The following is a 22,988-nucleotide window of genomic DNA, read 5'->3' on the forward strand; positions in this document are numbered from 1 at the left end:
ATTCTAGAAGAAATGAAGCTGTGCATGGAAATGTCTGTCATTGTTTCCCCTGTGGACGTCTGTCAGCTTGAGCCTGAGGCTGAGCCTGATTCTGGGTCTGTAATAGTGTGTTGAATACTGCAGGTTTAACCATAATTTATACCTCACTGTAAAAAAAAAATAAATAAATAAAAAAAAAAAGTTGAGCCAACTTAAAATTTTAAGGCAACCAGCTTCAGCAGATTTTTGAGTTTTCTCAACTTGTCGTTTTAAGTTTATACAACAAAAATTTGAGAATCTCCCACAAAAACAAGTTGAGTAAACTCAAAAATCTGCTGAAGCTGGTTGCCTTAAAATTTTAAGTTGGCTCAACTTTTTTTTTTTTTAACAGTGTAGTACATTTCAGGTTTTCTTCCAGTTTTATATACAAAATGTTTAAATATTAATATAACATAATACAAAAAAAAAGATTGTATTGTTATTATTTACTTATTGCATTTAAGTGATATTTTATTTATTTAAAAAAGTTTCAAAAGTTAGTGCTACTCTTCAGTTTATTAAATTTTTTGTATTATTTTAGTATGTATTGTACTATTTACATTACTTATTTGTATTATATAATAATTTTATTATTATTATTTACTTATTGAATTTAAGTGTTAATTGTTTCATTTACTATTTATTTAAAAAATTAATAATCTTTTGTTTGTTTTATGATTTTTATTTTATCTCCTAGTATTGCACTGTTCTTGTACTTTGGTATAACACTGTTCTGTATAATTTATCAGTATTTGCTTTTTATTTTTAATGGCTTGTTTTGTTTAGTTTAGTTTATTTATTTTTATTTTTTAAAGCTACTTCATTCACCACATGCTCCAGGACAAGGCATGATTTAATTTTCTGCAGATTGCTGGAGATTGCTAGATCAATGTCTTGCTCCAGATACTGTCGACAGAGTTTAACTTGTATTTAACATGATTTCTTCTGTAGTTCAGGTTTAGTTTTCACCTCTGTGTGTATTCCTATGTGTGGATTTGTGTATGCATGCTGTCTGACAGCTATATAGCACGCTGCCAAGTGAGCCACACACACACACTCATAAACACTGTGTGAGCTGCACACAGCAGCACCAAGGTCACATTACATCCTCACCATCTCTCCTCTTCCTCCTCTTCACCTGCTGAAAGGATGTGTGACAAACGCTCGTGAGAATCGTTAGCATTAGCTCGTAGTGAAGTGTTCAGTGTGATACTGTGACTATCATGACTTTACACTGACCTGCAGCATCTACACCTCTTCACACGTGCTGCAACAGAGCCTCCATCCTCAGTGTTTGACCCTGCTCTCCCCTCACTCCTGAATTTCGTTTTTTATTTTTAGTTTAGTTTATTTCATTTATTTAACAAGGACAATGCACAACAGAAGTGTTTTGCCAGAGTTAGCTATGAAGCTAATTTGCATCTTCAGTCCCTGGGCAGGATGTTGTTACAAAATTACAATATTCAGTCACAAACAATACAATTCATACAATATCACATCACACTCCATAAAATTAAAAAGTCAGGTCAGTGATCACATATTTGATTTTCCTTAAGCCATCTTTTAACCGTAGTTATAAAAATACTAAATGTTGTAAACTCTCTAAAATAAGCCAGTATTAAATTCCATCTTTCTGCTGCTCTATTGTTTTCTTATAATTAGTCGAACAATCACCTCTAACTGATGACCTAGTCTGCTTAATATTGTCCTTACAGAAAGTCACGCATTGTTTAAGAGGTGGTGGTGCAAGATCATCAAGTAGTTTATACATCAAATACACATCAGCAAAAAATTTAAAATTGTCAAACTTCAATAATTTATCATTTTTAATAGTATTGCAGTGATGATAACTCCTTGGCTTTTTTGCTAAAGTTTTCACAGCTTGTTTATAAATAGTACATAATGGTTTTAATGTAGTTATACTTGTATGGGACCAACTTGTAGCACAATAAGATAAATGAGGGAGAATCATTGTATGCATAAAGAGTTTAGCAGCAGGTAATTGGTGCCTAATATTCCTGAAGATCATCAAGCTTGCTCTAGCACTTTTAGAGATCTTTTTAATATGATTTAAAACATTTAAATTAGAATCCATAATCATACCCAAATATTTAAAATGCTCAACAATATTTATTACCCCTCCTTTGTCTAAAATATCTGGGCAACGCTCATCAGCTCTCTTGATTATGATTAACTCTGTAAGCTCTGTGTGTCCCGCAGGCAGCTGTACGCCGCAGAGCCGTCCTGTCGGCTGCAGGACCGAGGACGGGACAAGCTGAAGGACGGAGGTCTGCAGCCCAACATGTCTAAAGAGGAGTACATGAAGATGATGCTGCCAGAAAGCCCTCCTGGAGAGAGCGGCCACAGGAAGGTATGTGTGTGCTCACGCAGAGTAGTGTTATATTACACATACTATAGTACATACTGAGGTCATCTTCACTAAATACAGATACTATGGTACTAAAATGCATCTGTTTGCATGCTACTCCAAGAATACCATGGTAGTATGTTTGGACTTTTTTGGTAAGTGCTTTTAGACAAGGTACTATGGTACTATGGTTTTTTGGACATGATACTGTGCTAATACTATGTTTTTGTGACATTTTACCATGATAATCATGTTTCTTACTTACTGTAATAAAAAAAAATTGGATACGTGGTAATACACTGAGGGCTTTTGGCATGTACCATGGTAATACCGTGTTTTTTTTTTTTTAAACAGACCATGGTAATACCATATTGTTTTAGACATTTACTTTGTTAGTACTGTGTTTTTTGGCGTGTACGATGGTAATACCATGTTTGTTTTTTGTTTCGTTTTTTGGGGGGGGGTCAATGTGTAATACCATGTTTTTGGAGATGTATGATGGTAAAATTGTTTTTTAGACAAGTTCCATGGTAAAAATAGATAGATATTAAGTAGATATATGTATATGTATAGATGTGTATCTTAATAGTACTATGCGTATCATAGTAACACCATATTTTTTGGCATATCATGTTTTTAGACATAATACATTGTGCTTTAGACATGATGCCATGGTAATACCATGTTTTTTAGACAATTACCATCATAATACAGTTATACTCTCATAATAGAGTTATGTAGTTTGATAGTATGTATGGACATTTTCTATGGCAATATCATGTTTTGTTTTGTTTTTTTGAGAATGGACCATAGTAATACCATGTTTTTTGTTTTTTGTTTGCAGACAAAACGATGGTAAAACAGTTTTTAAGACAATTACCATGGTAATACCATAGTGTTTTAGATATGTACCTTGATAGTACTATGTTTTTGGACAATTTCCTTGGTAATACCATGTTTTGTTTTGTTTTTATGGGAACTGACCATGATAATACCACGTTTTCTGGAGAGTACCATAATAATACCATAGTATTTTAGATATGTAACATGACAATACTGTGTTTTTGGCCATTTAGCATGGTAATAACATGTTTGTCATACCATAGTAATTCTTTAATTTAGTTTTTTACTTTAATACAATAGTTCAAAGGTAATACTTTTTATTAGTGCTGTCAATCGATTAAAAAATTTAATCGCGTTAATCACAGTCGTGGACTGTGGTAAATCATGATTAATCACACATTTAAAATACTAGGATTTACCTGTAAATGTGTTGAAAAAGAAATGCATGACAAACTAGTTTACTGAAACAGAACATTTCACACTTCCGCAGGTATGAGAAATAATCCTTATTATTCTTTTATCATTATTATTTTGTTTTTATTCAGCCATAAATCAGCCTTTAAACCGGCAATAAAACGTTTACCAAGCCACATCGCTTCAATCCCAGTATACATTTACCCAACTATTATCAAAAGTGTTTCTAAATAAATACAACAAAACATTCTTGCGACCTTACGTGAAGTATTATGATAAAATGCATTATGAAGAAGAATTGGACCTGTTCTGCAGCTGCATTAGAGCTAATATTAGCATCATGCTTCATAAGACAATCGAGTGTTTGTAATAACTTCCTCTTACGATCACATGTGGAATTTGGTCGTTTACTGTTGTTAAAATATGCTATTTATAGCCTTTTATATCGCTGCACAAATTAGCATTTCAGATGTACACATTCAATCTCAAGAAAATCACATACAGACCATACCCTATCGTAATCGTGTGTTTATTATCTAATATAATCTATAGTGGCTGTTATCATGTTTATTTCTGCTGCTCTGCTGAAACTCATGTTGTTTGTGATGTTAACCGTCTCTCCGTTCTTATGTTGCCAGAGCTACATTCCAAGTATAATACACATTAGTAAAAGGATCTATTTTAATTATTATTTGTCTATATACACTTTGAGCGGCCGCCGTACATTATAAAAGTAGCCCAAAAAACCGCAACCCACGGCTCTGTAATTTTTCCCGCGACTGTATTTTCAAAATAGCCCACTTGTGCCGTTACCCTGGAAACACTGGTGCTGTCCCCTCATCACACAATGATAGATAACCTTCCGCGCTGCGATGACAGGAAGAAGTTGGGGTCAAACCTTATCAAGCGATTAATTTGCGTTAAAAAAATATTAACGCGTTAAATTATTTTGATTAATCGCATGCGTTAATGTTGACACCCTACTTTTTATACATTTTTAATAATAATGGTTTTTGTCATTTTTGGGCATGTACCATCAAAGTACCATGGTTGTCTTGGTAGTACCATGTAAATACTATAGTATATGAATCTAGTAATTATTCAGTGCTGTGGTATTAATTGTACATGCACTTTCTGTTGTTAAACAATGCTTTTCCATTAAGCTTTGATCAGTCTGTGAATGTGGTCTCAGTCAGAGCTGCGTCTCACACACACACACACACACACACACACTCACTCTGTAGTGCTGATAACCTCTGCGTGTGAAATGAATGAGGGCTGAACAGACATGTGTGTGTTATCAGCCAGAGACACGATAACATGCGTCTGGGTCCGGATAGATTCTGTTTGGCTGAACTGATTGCCGAGCTCTCGCTGCGTCTGCTTTCCCTTCATGTTGTGGATTAACAGGAGGAAGTTGTTAGAGGAGCGTCTGTTTCTCTGAAGTCTCCTCTGCTCCTGGAGACCTTCTTAATTGCGTTTGGAGTTCCCGCGTCTCTCCCACCTCCTGTTATCTGCCGGAAAGGGCACAATGCCCTATTTTTAGCGGTCTGTGTGGTGTTGCTGTGCCCTCAGAGGCAGACGGGTCATTGTGTCATTGTTTAGGCACTTGTGTAAAAATGCTGCAAAATGAGGATGCTGTCAAAAATAATGTCATAAATAGATATTCTTTATCATTTAACTTCTATGAACTAAATTAAATCAACATTTGGTCCGAGCATCCTTTGTGTTTAAAGCAGCTTTTGCCCTCGGTGCACTTGAGCAGAGTTTCTCAGGAGCTTTGCTTGAAGGTTTCTTGAAGCATCTTGGAGACGTTGCCACAGTTCTTGTGGATTTAGTCTGTCTCAGTTTGTTCTGTTTCTTCATGTTATTCCAGACAGACTGGATGATGATGATCAGATCAGATCTCAAACATCTCACTGGATTATTACAATTAATGACAAAATGAATGTTTGGAAATGTAAACTGATATTTCCTACTGACATACTACAGCAAAAGATAGAAATAACTGACTCAAAAACATTTTTAGCTGCTGAAAATACTAGTGTTATAATCATTTTTGCCACCACTGTGTGTGTGTGTGTGTGTGTACAGTATAGGGCAGGAGTAGATGCACAATGCCACATTTTTAGCGGTTTGTGTGGGGCCCTCAGAGGCAGACAGGTCATTGTGCTCTCAGGGGGAGGTGAGGAGCTTCAGACCGTCCCATCCAGCCGAGCTGACAGCATGATATCGTATACCTTACACCTCGGGCGCTGACCGCCATCTGTGCTTCCTGTGCTTAGTCCTCATCTGTCTGCGCATCTGCACTTCTCTAACAGCTCTCTTTTTGCAGGCAGTTGCTAGGGTGTTGCTATGCAGTTGCTAAGGTGGTTTCTTACTGGCCCCCTGAAAGTCTCTAATATTCTGGTGTCTGGTCTTTCATTTAATGCTTTTTTATTGTTTTTATTTGTCCTGCAATATGATAAATGCATTTTTAAAAATGCACATATATTCCATGTAGCCTCTGAATTGATAGCTGTCATAACTACAGACATAATGATTATTAATAATTATAAATGTTAATATAAATATTATACATTAATATTATTATTTTGTTACTTTAATTAATAATAATGAATCAAATTCTAAAATGTCCAATTACAATAATTTGAAAATAAAACAATCAAAATAAAATGCTTAGTACAAAAAGATTAAATATTTTGTTTACCTGCTTTCTGTGTGATTGTTAACCGATATTTTTGTATTTTTATATACCATTATATTTTTATTTTAAATATTTAAAAATATATATATATATTTTGTTTTTAATTTCCAATATTAATATTTTAAATTAGCTTTTATTTTTATATTTTAATTTTATGATTTTGTTGATTTAGTTTTTATTTTATCATTGCATTTAGTTTTAAATTGTATTTAGTTCCAGTTTAGTAGTTTTAAAAAATTCAGTTAGCTGCCAAGTCAACATTTCTAATTATTGTTTAGTTGAAATTTTTCAGCTAATTTTTATATTTTATTTTATTTTAGTTCATTTTTATTTCAATTAACAAAAATGTTTGTAATCGTTAGTTTCGTTTTAGTTAATGATAATAATCCTGCCATGAACAAATGCAACTGTTTCTGGACCATCACAGATTTTGTCAGACACAAAAGGAGGAGGTTTTTTGTTTTAAAGGCCATGCAGCCCCTCAGAGACAGACCTGCCATTGTGGAGAGCAAGCCGTAATGGAAAACACTATCAATCTGGTTTTTCTTTCTCAGTGGAAACTCCAGCCTGAGAGCAGGAGAAGTGAGCGGTAAACCCGCTGTAGGAGCAGATCACGGATACAGGGAAGGTAGCGTTTTTTTCAGACGAAATGGCAACATGGCAGGGGTCTGAGTCTGGTCTGGACAGATTCATATTTTCATGATTCTGCCCTATGGTTTAATTTGAACACAGTCAAGTGATGATAATTACTCACTGGGAGAGGTGATTCAGATGATAAAACCAGTGAAAAAAGACCCTCACTATTAAGGATCTTTATTCTGTTGTTCTTGTTGATTGTGCATCTCTGAAGTGTTTTTACCTGGTTAAAGAGGGTCTCACTAATATATACATTACAAGTCAAAAATGTAAAAAAGTTTATAATTAGGTTTTTTTTTTTTTACTGTTTTTGAAAGAAGTCTCTTCTGCTCACCAAGACTGCATTTTTTTTTTTTTTTTACAGAATTACAGTACATTTTGAGAAATATTGTGACAGTTTTTAAATATTTGAATATTATACATTTTAAAATGTACTTTTAAATGTTCACAGCAGGGTTTTTATTGTTAACTAAAAGAAAACTATTGAAAAAAAATTTATTGAAAAAAATATAAAATAAAATATAAATATTATCATTTTATAATATTAGTTTTTTCAAATTTTGTATTAATATTAAAATTTGTATAATATTTATACTAATATATATACTTGTTTATAATTATTTATATTAATTGAGAGGAATATTTGCACTTTTAAAAATACATTAATCACATTGCAGGACTATTTTTAATCTTGCAAAAATAATAATAATAGCAACAAAAAAAATAATAATCTTTTTTTTTTTTTTTTTTTAACCATTAAATGAGGAACCCAAGAAACCAGAGACCAGAATATCAGATAATTTACCAGAATATTAAAAGCATTTTTTATAAATTCCAAATTTTTGACTGGTAATGTATTCTGTTAACACTGTTTGCCTTCCTTTTTTCCAGATGAGTTACAACAGTGAGTTGTGTAATATCTCAGACTGCCTTTATTTGCAGTCACGTTACACATGAGCTGTACTAAAGCCCGCTCATTTGATTTTTATGGCGAGAGGACCAGACCGGATCTAGTCTTATAAAGTTGCGTGTGTGCAAGGGGCCAGAGAGATCTCATTGAGGCTGGTTCATGGTTGAGCGATGGGATTTGAGTGGGATCCTGGTCAAAAGGAAGTGAAAACAGAGGGCGGCTTTGAGCCCAAAGGCGTTTAGCTCTGCTGAATCCCGTGTGCCATGACGTCTGCTTTCCCTGCAGTGATGGCAATTCAGCAAACTGACGTTTTTGATCAAGTTTCAAATAGTGGAAGACGTATTGTGTGCTATAAATAAAATGAACAGGATCAAGCAGCTCCGCCTGGGAATGAACCAACTTCCTCTGGCTCACGCTCTGAATGGAAAACATATACAATGTATCTAAATAGCTTTGGCACAATTTAGCTCATGGGTACGTATTTAACTTTGTCCTCATACCCTTTGAGAGATAGTTTTGATATGTAAGACTATAAGTCTGTCCAAAACCTAGTGAGCTCCCTATCTAGGCGCCATCTTAAAGCAGTGTGCAATTACGATTTTTTAAACGTTTTAAAACAAGTCTCTTATGCTCACCAAGGATGTTTATTTGTTAAAAAATACAGTAAAATTGTGAAATATTATTTCAATTTAAAATAAATTGTTTTGTATGTGAATATATGTTAAATTGTAATTTATTTCTGTGATGCGCAGCTGAATTTTCAGCATCATTACTCCAGTCTTCAGTGTCACATGATCCTTCAGAAATCATTCTAATATGCTGATTTGCTGCTCAAGAAACATTTCTGATTATCAATTTTGAAAACAGTTGTGCTGCTTAATATTTATGTGGAAACAGCGATACATTTTATTTTTCAAGGTTCTTTGATGAATAGAAAGTTTAACAGCATTTATTTGAAATAGGAATATTTAATAACATTATAAATGCCTTTACTGTAACTTTTGATCAATTTAATGCATCTTTGCTAAATAAACATTTATTTCTTAAAAAAAGCATAGACTGCTAACTTTTGAGCTGTAGTGTATATTGTTTTACAAAAATAATTGAATTAAAAAAAAAAACATTGCCAGCTTTTTTGTGTTATATATTTGAATGCTTTTAGAATATCATGTTTGTTTAGTAACATGCTAAGGCCATTGAAATCAATTGTGAGAGTGCTTCATGTGAGAAGTTTTATTTGTATCGTGCATGGACTTGTAGCTTATGTAAAGCATTCAGATAATTAATTTATGATTTCAGCTATTATGCTGCCTATGTAGATAGATGTTAAGGATGCTTGCTAGGTTTTAGGAACACAGCCTCAGTGTTTGACTTCAACACTTAAGTTTACAACTCTGCATTTGGCAGACGCTTTTATCTTACATTGCATTTATTTTATCAGTTCATGCATTCCCTGGGAATCAAAGCCACAACCTTGGCATTGCTAGTGCCATGCTTTTCTGTTTTCAGCAACAGGAACACTTGGACAAGCACATGCCTTCAGATGGACTCGCTAGTATGTACTGGATAGTGAACATGTGACTCTGTCTGATGCACGGGCCCTGGGGCTGCACTTACCCCTCTCATCCAGCTGACCAAATACGGCTCTGCTTTAGTCACAAGCGGAAGAACAGCAACACGCTCTCTCCGTTCCTCAGCAGTGCAGATAAAGAGCAGGCTTTATTTATAACATCCTGCTGTTTAACGACACAAGACAGTGAGGATTTTCCATTCATTCAGTCCAAAACAAACCTACTAACCTCGTCCTGCTGGGAAAGATAGGAAAACACTGGGATTATTCTGGGACTTTGATTGCACATGTGTTTGATTAGCAATAAAATAAATTAAAATGTCAATTTTCAGGTTAAGTCCATTATCTGTGATTGACGTTGTGTGTTTCCCGTCAGGCGTCTGCGGCGGGCAGCCTGTCCCCGCGGCGGTCGCTGTACCGGACTCTGTCGGATGAGAGCGTGTGCAGTAACAGGAAGGGCTCGTCCTATGCCAGCTCACGGAGCTCCATGCTGGATCAAGCCCTGCCCAACGACATCCTGTTCAGCAGCACTCCACCCTACCACAGCACCCTGCCCCCCCGCATCAGCCTCAGCCAGCCCACATCCAACCTCAAGAGTGAGTCTATCTATCTATCTATCTATCTATCTATCTATCTATCTATCTATCTATCTATCTATCTATCTATCTATCTATCTATCTATCTATCTATCTATCTATCTATCTATCTATCTATCGATCATCCATCCCGTCCGTTCGTCTATCTATCTATCTGTCCGTCTGTCTGTCTGTTATTCTATCTTTCTATCGTTCTGTCTATCTATCTATCCCATCTATCCATCTGTCCGTCCGTCTGTCTGTCTGTTATTCTATCTTTCTATCGTTCTGTCTATCTATCTATCCCATCTATCCATCTGTCCGTCCGTCTGTCTGTCTGTCCATCTGTTGTTCTATCTATCTATCGTTCTATCTATCTATCTATCTATCTATCTATCTATCTATCTATCTATCTATCTATCTATCTATCTATCTATCTATCTATCTATCTATCTATCTATCTATCTATCTATCTATCTATCTATCTATCTATCTATCTATCTATCTATCTATCTATCTATCTATTGTTCTGTCTATCTATCTATCGTTCTTTTTCTATCGTTCTCTCATTCTATCTGTCATTCATTCTGTTGTTCTATCTATTCATCTGTATCTATCTATTGTTCTATCTATCTTTCTATCTATTCATCTATCTATCTATCTATCGTTCTATTGTTCTGCCATTCTATCTATTTGTCATTCGTTCTGTTGTTCTATCTATTCAACTATATCTATCTATTGTTTTATCTATCATTCTATTCATCAAACTATCTGTCAATCTATCTATCGTTCTATCGTTCTGTCACTCTATTTGTCATTCATTCTGTTGTTCTATCTATTCATCTATATCTCTATTGTTCTATCTGTCATTCTATATATTCATCTATCTATCTATCGTTCTGTCATTAATTCTATCGTTCTGTCTATCTATCCCATCTATCCATTCGTCCGTCTGTCTGTCTGTCCATCTGTTGTTCTATCTATCTATCGTTCTGCCTATCTATGTTTCTATCTATCTGTCTGTCTATCTATCGTTCTGTCTATCGTTCTATCTATCCGTCTAGCTATCTCTCTATCATTCTTTTTCTATCGTTCTGTCATTCTGTCTATCTGTCTATCTGTCATTCATTCTGTTGTTCTATCTATTCATCTGTATCTATCTATTGTTCTATCTATTCATCTATCCATCTATCGTTCTATCGTTCTGCCATTTTATCTATTTGTCATTCGTTCTGTTGTTCTATCTATTCATCTATATCTATCTATTGTTCTATCTGTCGTTCTATATATTCATCTATCTATCATTATATCGTTCTCTCTATCGTTCTCATTAATTCTATCGTTCTATCTATCTATGTGTCTATCTATCTATCTGTGTCTATCTATCTATCTATCGTTCTGTCTATCTATCTGTCTAGCTATCTATCTATCTATCGTCCTATTGTTCTATCTATCGTTCTGTCATTCTATCTATTTGTCATTCATTCTGTTGTTCTATCTATTCATCTATATCTATCTATTGTTCTATCTGTCGTTCTATATATTCATTTATCTATCTACCTGTCATTCTATCGTTCTCTCTATCGTTCTGTCGTTCTTTCTATCTATCATTCTATCTATCCATCTGTATTATCAGTTCAAAGGCTGCACAGCTTTTGTGTTTTGTACAATTACTTTTTACAAAGCGCTTAAACATTTTTGATTTTTGATTTTTTACTTTCTATGAGTAAAACCATCAAGCTTTCAAACTTCAAGCTTTTCAAAGTTATTTTAAACTTTCAGATTGCACTTTGTAAAGCCAACTACAAAGTTTGTCATCAAACTTTACTCATCTTGTTTGTAGGTATAATCAACATTTATGTCTATCATTTTTCTGGCCAAGTGCAAAGCTCATCCAATATACTGAATGAAGTCGGAATGCAGTGGGAAATTATTTATTTCTTTTAAAAAAATCATACTGACCCCAAACTTTTTGAACAGTAGCAAAGTCTTTGAATCCTTTCACCGTAGCTCTCAAATCTCATTGCATGCTTTTGCATATCTAACTTATCACTTAGCAGTTGTTTAGTGAGAGGCAAGAGATTCTCTTGCATCATTGATGTCAGACTTCACACAGCAAGTCTGAGCATGCACAGATAAGAGATTTCACAGATGCATTAATGGACAGATTCAGATCTTGACATCCATTGGTCGCTGTATTTCTTCTTTTGTGTTTAAGAAAAACCATATAGGTTTGAAACAGCATGCTGGAGAGTAAATGCTGTTAGAGTTTTTTCTATATGAAGAGTAGCATGCACTAGATTGCAGCAGCAGCAGCAGTCGTCTGTAAACGCTCTTGCCGCGCTCAGTGCATTTCAGCCTCATGCAGTCAGACAGACGGTAGGATTTCTGTCCAGAGAGGCAGTTACACCTCTATCGGGAATGTGTGTGACACACAACGCAGCGTGACTCCTTTTATATGGCATCCTTAATTAAAAAGCAGGAAGAAGGAAATGTCATGGCTAAAGTGCACAGAGAAGACACCTGTCACAGCCACTTCCCCTCGCAGCCGTCAGGATCTGTGTTTTTACAGCATTGCTAATGGGAAGGGATTTTGGAAGCTTAAGCCACACTTGCAGTGAGGTCCATATATATTTGGACACAGGCACAATTTGTGTTATTTTATCTGTTGACCAAAATATATTGAACTTACAGTTATATAATGAATATGGGCTTAAAGTGCACATTCTGAGCTTTAATTTGAGGATATTCTCATCACAATTGGAGGAAAGGTTAAGGAATTACAACTCTTTAATATGTACCTCCCCCCTTTTTCAATGGACCATAAGTAATTGGACAGTTGACTCAAAAGCCATTTCTTGGACAGATGTGGGCTATTCCTTCGTTATTTCTACATCAATTAAGCAGGTAAAAGGTCTGAAGTTGATTCTAAGTGTGTCATTTACATTTGGAGGCTGTTGCTGTGAACCACATCATGAGGTCAAAGAATCTCTCCATACAAGAGAAACAGACAATTGTTAGGCTTCAAAAACAAAACAAATCCATCACAGAGAGATAAGCAGGAACATTAGGAGCGGCCAAATCAACAGTTTGCTACATTCTGAGAAAAAAAGAACGCACTGGTTGAGCTCAGAAACATAAAAAGACCTGAACGTCCACGCAGGACAATATGTAGGTAAAACTAACAGACAGATTAAGACGCGAATCATTGAACACATGAGCGCAGATAGAAGAAAAGATCAGAAATCTCCAGTTGATCGCCACTTTAATGAAATGTCCCATTCGATTTCGGATTTAAATTTTGTGGTTATTGAACACACAGGCACATAGAGGCGGAAATATGGAGCGGAGACTTTTACACAGGGAGTGTAAATGGATCTTTGATCTTAAAACTTTACATCCTTTAGGAATGAATGAAGAATTGATTCTTAATTGTTTTCTATAAATGTTGGTTGGTATTAGTTTATATCTGTATATTCACCTGCTGATGATGTATTGTAGTATTTGTGCTGTTATGTACTTTTTATGTATATTTATGTACTCTTTTAATAATGTGAAGTTGGTCATTTTGTGGATGATATTCTCTATGAAACATGATAATCATGTAGAATTTTGGGATTCGTTATATGTATTGTGAGATATGCCCCGTGATCCATATGTATTGAAAATCAATGACCAGTATATTACAATGATTACGGTAATGAACCTTTTAAATAGGCGCAGGTGTATGTTTGGAAACATGGCACTGATGAAGGGTTAAGCCCAAAAAAGTTTTGCACTTTTTGCACTGTATTTGTTGCCTCTGGACAATAAATTTATGAGAGCAGTTTGGCCTATTTTTCGTGTGCGGATCTCATTTGTTTTTTGTTATTTGAACTATTTTTGGGTCTACGCACCGCCATAGGATTTGATGCACTCTATTGGAGTTGGGCTTGTGTCTGGCGCTACGCATTTTAGTCTCTTCAGTTATTTTGTATTTTTATAAATTTAATATTAATAAATTACATTACTTGTTTTATTTTTTATATAATTGTATTAATTAATTATTGTATCATTATTATTGCTTTTTAATAGTAATAATATTAGTAGGAAACAATAACAATAATATAAATATTACAATTAATTGTAATTATAATTTTAAGAAAATTATCAGATTAAGTGTGGCTTAAGTCTCCAAATATAGTTTGGGTCCACAGTATGTACTCTAATTTAAGATATCCACCTGTCACTGGTTGTCTGTAGTGGGTAAACCTCATCTAGATGTGCTGCAAGTGACACATGAAATATATGACAGATAAAGGCACAATTACTCACACCAGAGCAAACAATCACATCTCATTTGGTTTAAAGGATGTGTAATATGAACACATTTAGCAGTTTTAATCCGAGTGTGAGAGCTGATTCATTTATAGCTGGTTTTTCGAGTGGCCCGAGGAGGCTGATTGCTGTCACGTGTGATAAATTTCTGATTGTTTCGACAGATAGCAGTTTGCTGATTTTTTTTTTTTTTCCTCAGCCTGCTCATCTAGTGAATGCTCTAATTTGACAGATTGTGTCCCTCTGAGGCTCAGACAGAGAGATAGAGAGGCACATTTACCTCCAGTGTTTTCCCTCGCATCATTCTCAGAGCCAGTTCTTTGTGAGATGGAAATGTTTATGGCATATCCTGTCTATCAGGCGAGAGAGATGCACAATGAGAGGTTTGGACGCACGCAATTGATTGAAAAATGAGGCCATGTTTAGGAGCTCCTGACGGCTGCTGCAGCTCCGCTTCGAACCCGAACATGACCGCGTTTAAGACTTCATCTGCTGATGGGACGGCTGTCCAACATCATGCTGCTGCATAAAATGACTTATTTCACAGGATCGCATGTACTTTAAAAGAGAAGATGATAAAATATGGTAGATGGATCAAGAGAAATGTGGAAGAAAACACATATTAACAATAATATGAATATTATTATCAGTTGTTGTTATTTTCTATAGTATTTATATTGCTAATATATATATTTGTATATATATAGTCAGATCCGGAAGTTTTTGGACACTGACTGAGTTTTTGTGCTTTTGCCGTTATACACTACTACAATGGATTTGAAATAAAACAATCAAGATGTGATTGAAGTGCAGACTTTAACTCTTTAATTCAAGGGCTTAAACAAAAATATAATAAAAAGCTTAGGGCCTCCCAGCCCCCGCCCGCCCCATTTTTAGGGGCTCAAATGTAATTAGACAAATAAATGTAATCATAAATAAAATGTTAATTTTTAATATTTTGTTGAGAATCCTTTGCAGGCAACGACTGCCTGAAGTCTGGAGCTCATGGACGTCAGCAGAGACTGGGTTTCTTCTTTGTGACGCTTTGCCAGGTCTTTACTGCAGATGACTTCAGTTGTTGTTTGTTTGTGGGTCTTTCTGTCTTTAGTTTTGTCTTCAGCGAGTGAAATGCTGCTCAATCGGGTCGAGATCAGGAGATTGCAGAATATTCCACTTTTTTACCTTCAAAAACTCCTGGGTTGTTTTTGCTGTATGTTTTGGGTCACTGTCCATTTATACTATGAAGCGCCATCCAATCAGCTTTGCTGCTTTTGACTGAATCTGGGCAGAGAGTATATCTCTATACACTTCAGAGTTCATCCGGCTGCTTCTGTCTTCTGTCTCATCTTCACTCAACAGCAGTAACCCAGAGCCACTGAAGCCATGCAGCTCATGATCACACTGCTCCATGTTTCACAGATGATGTTTGGATCATGAGCCTTCTCCATACTACTTTCTTCCCGTCATTCTGGTACAGGTTCATCTTAATTTCAGCCGTCCAAAGCATGCTTTTCCAGAAGTGCTCTGGCTTTTCTAGAAGTTTTTTTGGCAAAGTCTAATCTGGCCTTGTTTGCAGCTTGTGGTGAAGCCTCTGTATTTGCTCTGGTGAAGTCTTCTCTTGATTGGATGTTCAGGTCTTTTTATGTTTCTGAGCTCAACCAGTGCGGTCTTTTTTCTCAGAATGTAGCAAACTGTTGATTTGGCCGCTCCTAATGTTCCTGCTTATCTCTCTGATGGATTTGTTTTGTTTTTGAAGCCTAACAATTGTCTGTTTCTCTTGTATGGAGAGATTCTTTGACCTCATGATGTGGTTCACAGCAACAGCTTCCAAATGTAAATGACACACTTAGAATCAACTCCAGACCTTTTACCTGCTTAATTGATGTAGAAATAACGAAGGAATAGCCCACATCTGTCCATGAAACAGCTTTTGAGTCAACTGTCCAATTACTTCTGGTCCCTTGAAAAAGGGGGGAGGTACATATTAAAGAGCTGTAATTCCTTAACCTTTCCTCCAATTGTGATGAGAATATCCTCAAATTAAAGCTCAGAATGTGCACTTTAAGCCCATATTCATTATATAACTGTAACTTGAATATGGTTTGGTCAGCAGCTAAAATAATAAAAATTGTGCCTGTGTCCAAATATATATGGACCTGACTGTATACTACTAATAATATAATGTAACTAAAAATATATACTAATATTGAGATCTAATAAATATTTATAAAAATGACAAATAATATAAAACGTATATATATATATATATATATATATATATATATATATATATATATATATATATATATATATATATATATATATATATAATTATAAATATACTATGTCCTATATTTTTTATCTAATAATAATGTAACAATTGTGTTCATAACAATATAAATTATTATTATAATAATAATAAAATATGTGCAATAATTAAGTACATAGTAAAACTTTTCTAAAAATAAAGTTTAAATATGTACATTTATGTATGTATCAATTGAAAATTTGGGAGTCAGTATGATTTCTTTTAAAGAAATTAATACTTTTATTCAGCAAGGATGCATTAAATTGATCAAAAGTAGCAGTAAAGACATTTCTAATGTTACAAAAGATTTCTATTACAAATAAATGCTGATCAATTGAACTTTTTATTAATCAAAAAATCCTGAAAAATAAAATGTATCATGGTTTCCACACAAATATTGGGCTGTTTTCAACACTGATAATAATCAGAAATGTTTCTTGAGCAGCAAATCAGCATATTAGAATGATTTCTGAAGGATCATGTGACTCTGAAGACTGGAGTAATGATGCTGAAAATTCAGCTTTGATTATAGGAATGAATTAGATTTTACAATATATTCACACAGAAAATAGCTGTTTTAAACTGTGTAATAACATTTGACAATTTCACGATTTTACTAGATTTTTTTTATCAAATAAATGCAGCCTTGGTGAGCAGAAGAGAGTAGTATTAGTGTGTGGGCAAGTCTGTCATCCACATTTTCCTAGATTGCAGATCTTAGATGAATGGTGTGATCTTGCTCTCATTCTGCTGTCAATTGTGAGGATGAAGTCTTTGAGATCTTGTAAAAGGGACCATTATGTGGTGAAGACGGCAGGTGAAAGATTTAACCGCTCTTTCTCCCACTGCCTTTATTACAGAGACCTCCTGACCTCCTGACAGATGGACTGAATTGAGCTCTAACTGTGTTTCTGCTGGTCTACTGTCTGTAGAAACCCAGGGGAAGCTCAGCGGTGGATTTGTGTCACTGATCTGTCTCTCTGTGTGTCTCTTCAGATGAGTTCTGGTTCTCTGACGGCTCGCTCGCCGACCGTTCGAAGTTCAGCGACCCGGGTCTCATGCCTCTGCCAGACACCGCCACGGGCCTGGACTGGTCTCACCTCGTCGACGCCGCCAGAGCCTTTGAAGGTGGGTGCAGAAGCGTTGAAATGCAGCATAACCTTTAGGCCTGAATGTAAGAATTGTGTATTTGAATTGCACATAAAATTCTCATGCATTTGGATGACATGGTTTTAACATAAACTAATAAACTTAATGTGATGCATATTCGTCAGTCATGTATAAATGAAACAAATCAAATTTCTGTAATTGTACTAATAAACTAAATGTGTTTGAAATACACAATAGCCAGCTTTATATATTTCATCAATAAGTCCAGTTTGTTTCAGTCTAATGCATTAAATAATTGAATATCGTATGTTCCACAGCCATATTTTAACCGTTCATTCTTTTTAACTGAATAAATGTAAATGTTTTCACATTGAACAGATTTATGCTGATTCTAAGCAATTTGAATAAATACATTTTAAATAATGCATTTCAAATATGATTGAAATAGTCAAATAGATGCAAATAGTTACTAATGCAATATTATTAATATTTATTGTTATTATAATTAAAATTAATAATAACAATAATGATAATAATTAGTAGTATGTGATTATTATGAATAATAATAATTATTTGTAATATATTTCTGTTATGTATGTTATATAAAATATAGTTATATTTTTAGGTAATAATTTTGTGTATATATGTATGTATAGATGCAAATAATTAATACTTAGTTTGATATTTTGTCTTCTAATGCAATAATGTTAATATTTATATATTCTTTTGTTTTTATTCAGCCATTATCAGCCTTTAAACTGGCAATAAAACGTTTACCAAGCCACATCGCTTCAATCCCAGTATACATTTACCCAACTATTATCAAAAGTATTTCTAAATAAATACAACAAAACAATTCTTGTGACCTTGCGTGAAGTATTATGACAAAATGCATTATGAAGAAGAATTGGACCTGTTCTGCAGCTGCATTAGAGCTAATATTAGCATCATGCTTCATAAGACAATTTATGAGATTAATAGTACACTTTTCCTCAGAACTCACTTCAAACCACCATCAAGTGTTTGTAATAACTTCCTCTTACGATCACATGTGGAATTTGGTCGTTTACTGTTGTTAAAATATGCTATTTATAGCCTTTTATATCACTGCACAAATTAGCATTTCAGATGTACACATTAATCTAAAATAAAATCACATACAGACCATATCCTATCGTAATCGTGTGTTTATTATCTAATATAATCTATAGTGGCTGTTGTCATGTTTATTTCTGCTGCTCTGCTGAAACTCACGTTGTTTGTGATGTTAACGCCTCTCCGTTCTTAAGTTGCCAGGGATACATTCCAAATATAATACACATTAGTAAAAGGATCTATTTTAATTTTTATTTGTCTATATACACTTTGGGCGGCCGTGGTACATTATAAAATTAGCCCCCCCAAAAAAAACCCCGCAACCCACGGCTCTGTAATTTTTCCCGCGACTGTATTTTCAAAATAGCCCACTTGTGCCGTTACCCTGGCAACACTGGTTCGCTGTACCCTCATCACACAATGATAGATAACCTTCCACACCACGATGACGTGAAGAGGTTGGGGTCAAACCTTATCAAACGATTAATTTGCGTTTAAAAAAATATTAACGCGTTAAAATTTTTAGATTATATATAGATAGATAGATATATAGATATATATAGATATATATTTATTTATTAATTTTTTTGTATTTATATACATAAATTGATATTTTATTTATGCATATTTATTATTAATTTGTAATTGTTTATACAATTGAATGTGTTTTAAATGCACAATAACCAGGTTTATATATTTATCATGAAATTAGTTTAATTCTCATGCATTTTAACTAATTTAACATTGCTTGTTTTACAGCTAGCCACATTTTAGCCACCATGTTCATACTTTTAATAAATGTAATTGATTCACAATGAACATATTTTAATAAATGCATTTTGAAAAGAGCTGCCTGGTTATTGTGTTTTTAAAACGCATTCAGTTTATTATAATTATTATAATAAAATTATTATAACAGAGATTTTGCTTGGTTTGTTTACCCATTTCATTTATGTATGGAGTTTATTAGTTAGTTATGTTACAACTGTGTAATCCAAATGGATGGAAATTTTATATGCAAGTTAAATACATAAATCTTAAATTCAGGCCTAAATGTCTGAGTGCAGATACCCTGAATCAGCCGAGCGCTGCCACCTGCAATTAAACACTCAGCCGGCATGCAGGGTAATTGCTGCTCGTCCCACCCTCGGTCATTTGCATATGAACGCACACGGCTCTGATGATGTCTGTCCCGCACTCGTCCTCCTGTCTGCTCCTGTCCTTCTCTAAATGGATTAGTAAGAAGGCCATCATCATTTTGTTAATGGCTTCAGTCTTCATTCACTGCTGTAGTGAAGGACACAGCCTTAAGCTGATGTTTGTGAGCAGCTTTAGTGGTTGTTTTTTTAATGTTGTTCTTATTTTAAGGTGTTTTTGATGCTCTAGATTTTTTTTCTCAAGAGAATAAATTTCTTGAGGTTAATGCATAAATAGATTGTTTTAAACCTAAATACCGTTATCATCTTCTCATTGCATCAACTGAAGAACATTTCACAACTGTCCTTTTTGGGTGAATCATGAAATCAAGTCTAGGTTGTGTTTTACCATAAAATCAAAACTAAATTATAGTTTTGTGAAATAAAGTCTATTTTTAGGACCATTGAGATGTTGCATTGTGATCAGATTTGCATTATTCTCATGCTAATTAAGCACAAATCTTCTATACTTCAATGCATATAGATGCCTTAAAGTGTTTGTAATTGCAATTATTTTTAATGGTGATTCTAATTAAAGTCTTAGTAAAAGTAACTCTTTAAAACACAAAAATATTTGTGAAATTTACTTGCAGTTTTTGAATGAAAATTGATTCACCACCAGCTTTTTTGTATGTGTGTATATATATATATATATATATATATATATATATATATATATATATATATATATATATATATATATATATATATATATATATTGTTATATATATTTTGTGTGTGTGTGTGTGTGTTTTGGAGGGAATTGTACTTGATTGTTATGAAACTAATTTTAATAAAATTAAAAGACTTTATTTTTTTAAATGTATTTATTAGTATTAATTTTAGGCTGAAATATGAGAGACTTCAACAATATATATATATATATATATATATGCTGCGCATTAAGTCCCAGAATACATGTCTATTAATATGGCGAGACACAGCAGAGCTCTAGTGTGTAATTACTAACACTTCATCTTGATTTTTGTGAAGAAACAACACAACTTAGGCTCCACTTTCAAGTGGTCTTCTTGTGTTTTATGATTTGAGCTCTGAGGAGTTGCTAACAGAGAGAAACACAGAGCTTTTATTGTCATGTTTTTAATGAAAGACTACCAGTTTGATCAGAAACACACATGTCGGGAATCTCCAGAGGGATGATCGTAAATTAAACTCTTTATGTTCTGCTAAAAAGCACGCACATCATTTCCACAGCAGCATCTGTGTCTCCATATGGTGTAATGAGAGTAAGCATTGATTTGGGAGATGCTAAAACACAGTTCAGCTCATTCTCATTGCTCTCAAGGCCTTTCACCCATATATATATACATTCTTGCTAAATTACTTCTAAAATAGTTTTTACATTATGGTAATGAGAATTTAGAAGGGAAATGTGGTTAAGTGTCATAATATTTTGTATTTTTTTAATTGGATGCAAGTGCAAAATATACGCATTGTATTTTTTGCATTATGGTAATGAGAATTTGGAGGGTACATGTGCTTATGGTAATAATAATAACAGTCTATTACCTTGCAAAATTACATGCAAATGCTTTTTTTATTTTTTGATATATGGTCATCAGAATTTGGAGGGGAAATGTGCTTGTTATATAAATGTAACCTAGTACTGATGAACTAATTTGATGGTTTATTGGTTTCTATTTTTGTGTATTTAGGAATACTGTTGGCTCGTTGAAAAAATTGTCTTTGTTCCTCAAAAGCATCTACTAAATGTGTAAATGCAAATTGTGCTGGGTAGCCCCGCCCACAATGACCTCTCATTGGTCCAAAATCCATTATAACTATGCATTTAACATTAAATATGTTCTGATTGGCTGATGGTGTGTCATATCATTTTAACTTTCAGTGTGGATAAACAAAAACTATCAAAATCACATTCAGATTTGCACTTGCACTCCATTATATGTGAACAAACTGTACCAAACCAATGTTAAAATGATCTCTTGCTCATCAAAACCTAAGTGAAAGGAGGTTTGAGAAACAAGTGTCTGGACTGAAGTGATTTGTGTGGGTTCAGAGCGACTGCTCCTGTTTTTACAGTCGTCCTCAGCTGACACTCAAACGAACTGATAAAACCAGCCCAAACTTCTTCACGTACCATAAATACACTTTAAAGACTGATGCAATATTTGGAAACAAAGTTATAGTTTTAGAGGAGATGCTTGTTTCTGGGTCTCGCTGTGACCCAGAATAACACTGCATAAAAACACTGAGAGATAAATTTAGCTCACAGCATATTTGCCCTCCATTTGCATCAGCAAGCATGAATGGAAGTCAACAAGAAGAGAAGTGTTTAGAAAACGCAGAGCAAATGTTCATAAACACACTGTTTTGAGTAACTCCAGCTAAACGCTCAACAACTTCATGAAGTCATATACAAGCGTGTGATTTAAGATTCCCGCAGCTCTTTAATGCAAGTTTCAGGATGCATCGTCTCACTCTTCTTATTAATTACGAACATAAACTGGATGCAAACCTGGCGTTAGATATGAAAAACTGATCTGAGGCCAGCACAGTCAATGGTTTCATCAGATGTGACATATGGCTGAAAGGCCTCATGGCAGACAGTAATGAGAATGAGAATACAGCTGAACTGTGTTTTATTGTGTCTCCCAAATCAATGCACATTTCCCCTACAAATTCCTATTACCATAATGCAAAAAAAACAAAAAAACATTTGCATTTAATTCTGCCAAAAAACAGGCTATATAAATAAACAAAAAATTCTCTGTTTTCTTGATAAACTAAATGCAGATGCATTTTTTAAATTTTTGCAGTATGGAAATACGGAAATGTGTTAATAATAATAATAATAATAATAATAATGCAGACATAGTTTATTTTCTTTCAAAATGAAATGCATTTATGTATTTATTTATATTTTTGCATTATGGTAATGA

At 34.2% G+C, this 22,988-nt stretch overlaps 1 protein-coding gene across 4 annotated transcripts in view; it reads left to right on the forward strand.

Annotated features, from left to right (window-relative positions):
- Positions 1-22,988, forward strand: part of LOC131552021 (signal-induced proliferation-associated 1-like protein 2) — a 153,566-nt gene that overhangs the window by 125,893 nt on the left and 4,685 nt on the right. For all 4 annotated transcript variants that reach the window (XM_058795370.1, XM_058795369.1, XM_058795368.1 and 1 more), the window contains 3 exons: positions 2,239-2,389; positions 9,843-10,062; positions 17,663-17,794. In XM_058795370.1, the coding sequence (XP_058651353.1) occupies positions 2,239-2,389; positions 9,843-10,062; positions 17,663-17,794 (503 nt within the window). The remainder of the gene's footprint in view (positions 1-2,238; positions 2,390-9,842; positions 10,063-17,662; positions 17,795-22,988) is intronic.

This window comes from Onychostoma macrolepis, chromosome 13 (assembly GCF_012432095.1).
Source record: "Onychostoma macrolepis isolate SWU-2019 chromosome 13, ASM1243209v1, whole genome shotgun sequence".
Taxonomy (NCBI): Eukaryota; Metazoa; Chordata; class Actinopteri; order Cypriniformes; family Cyprinidae; genus Onychostoma; species Onychostoma macrolepis.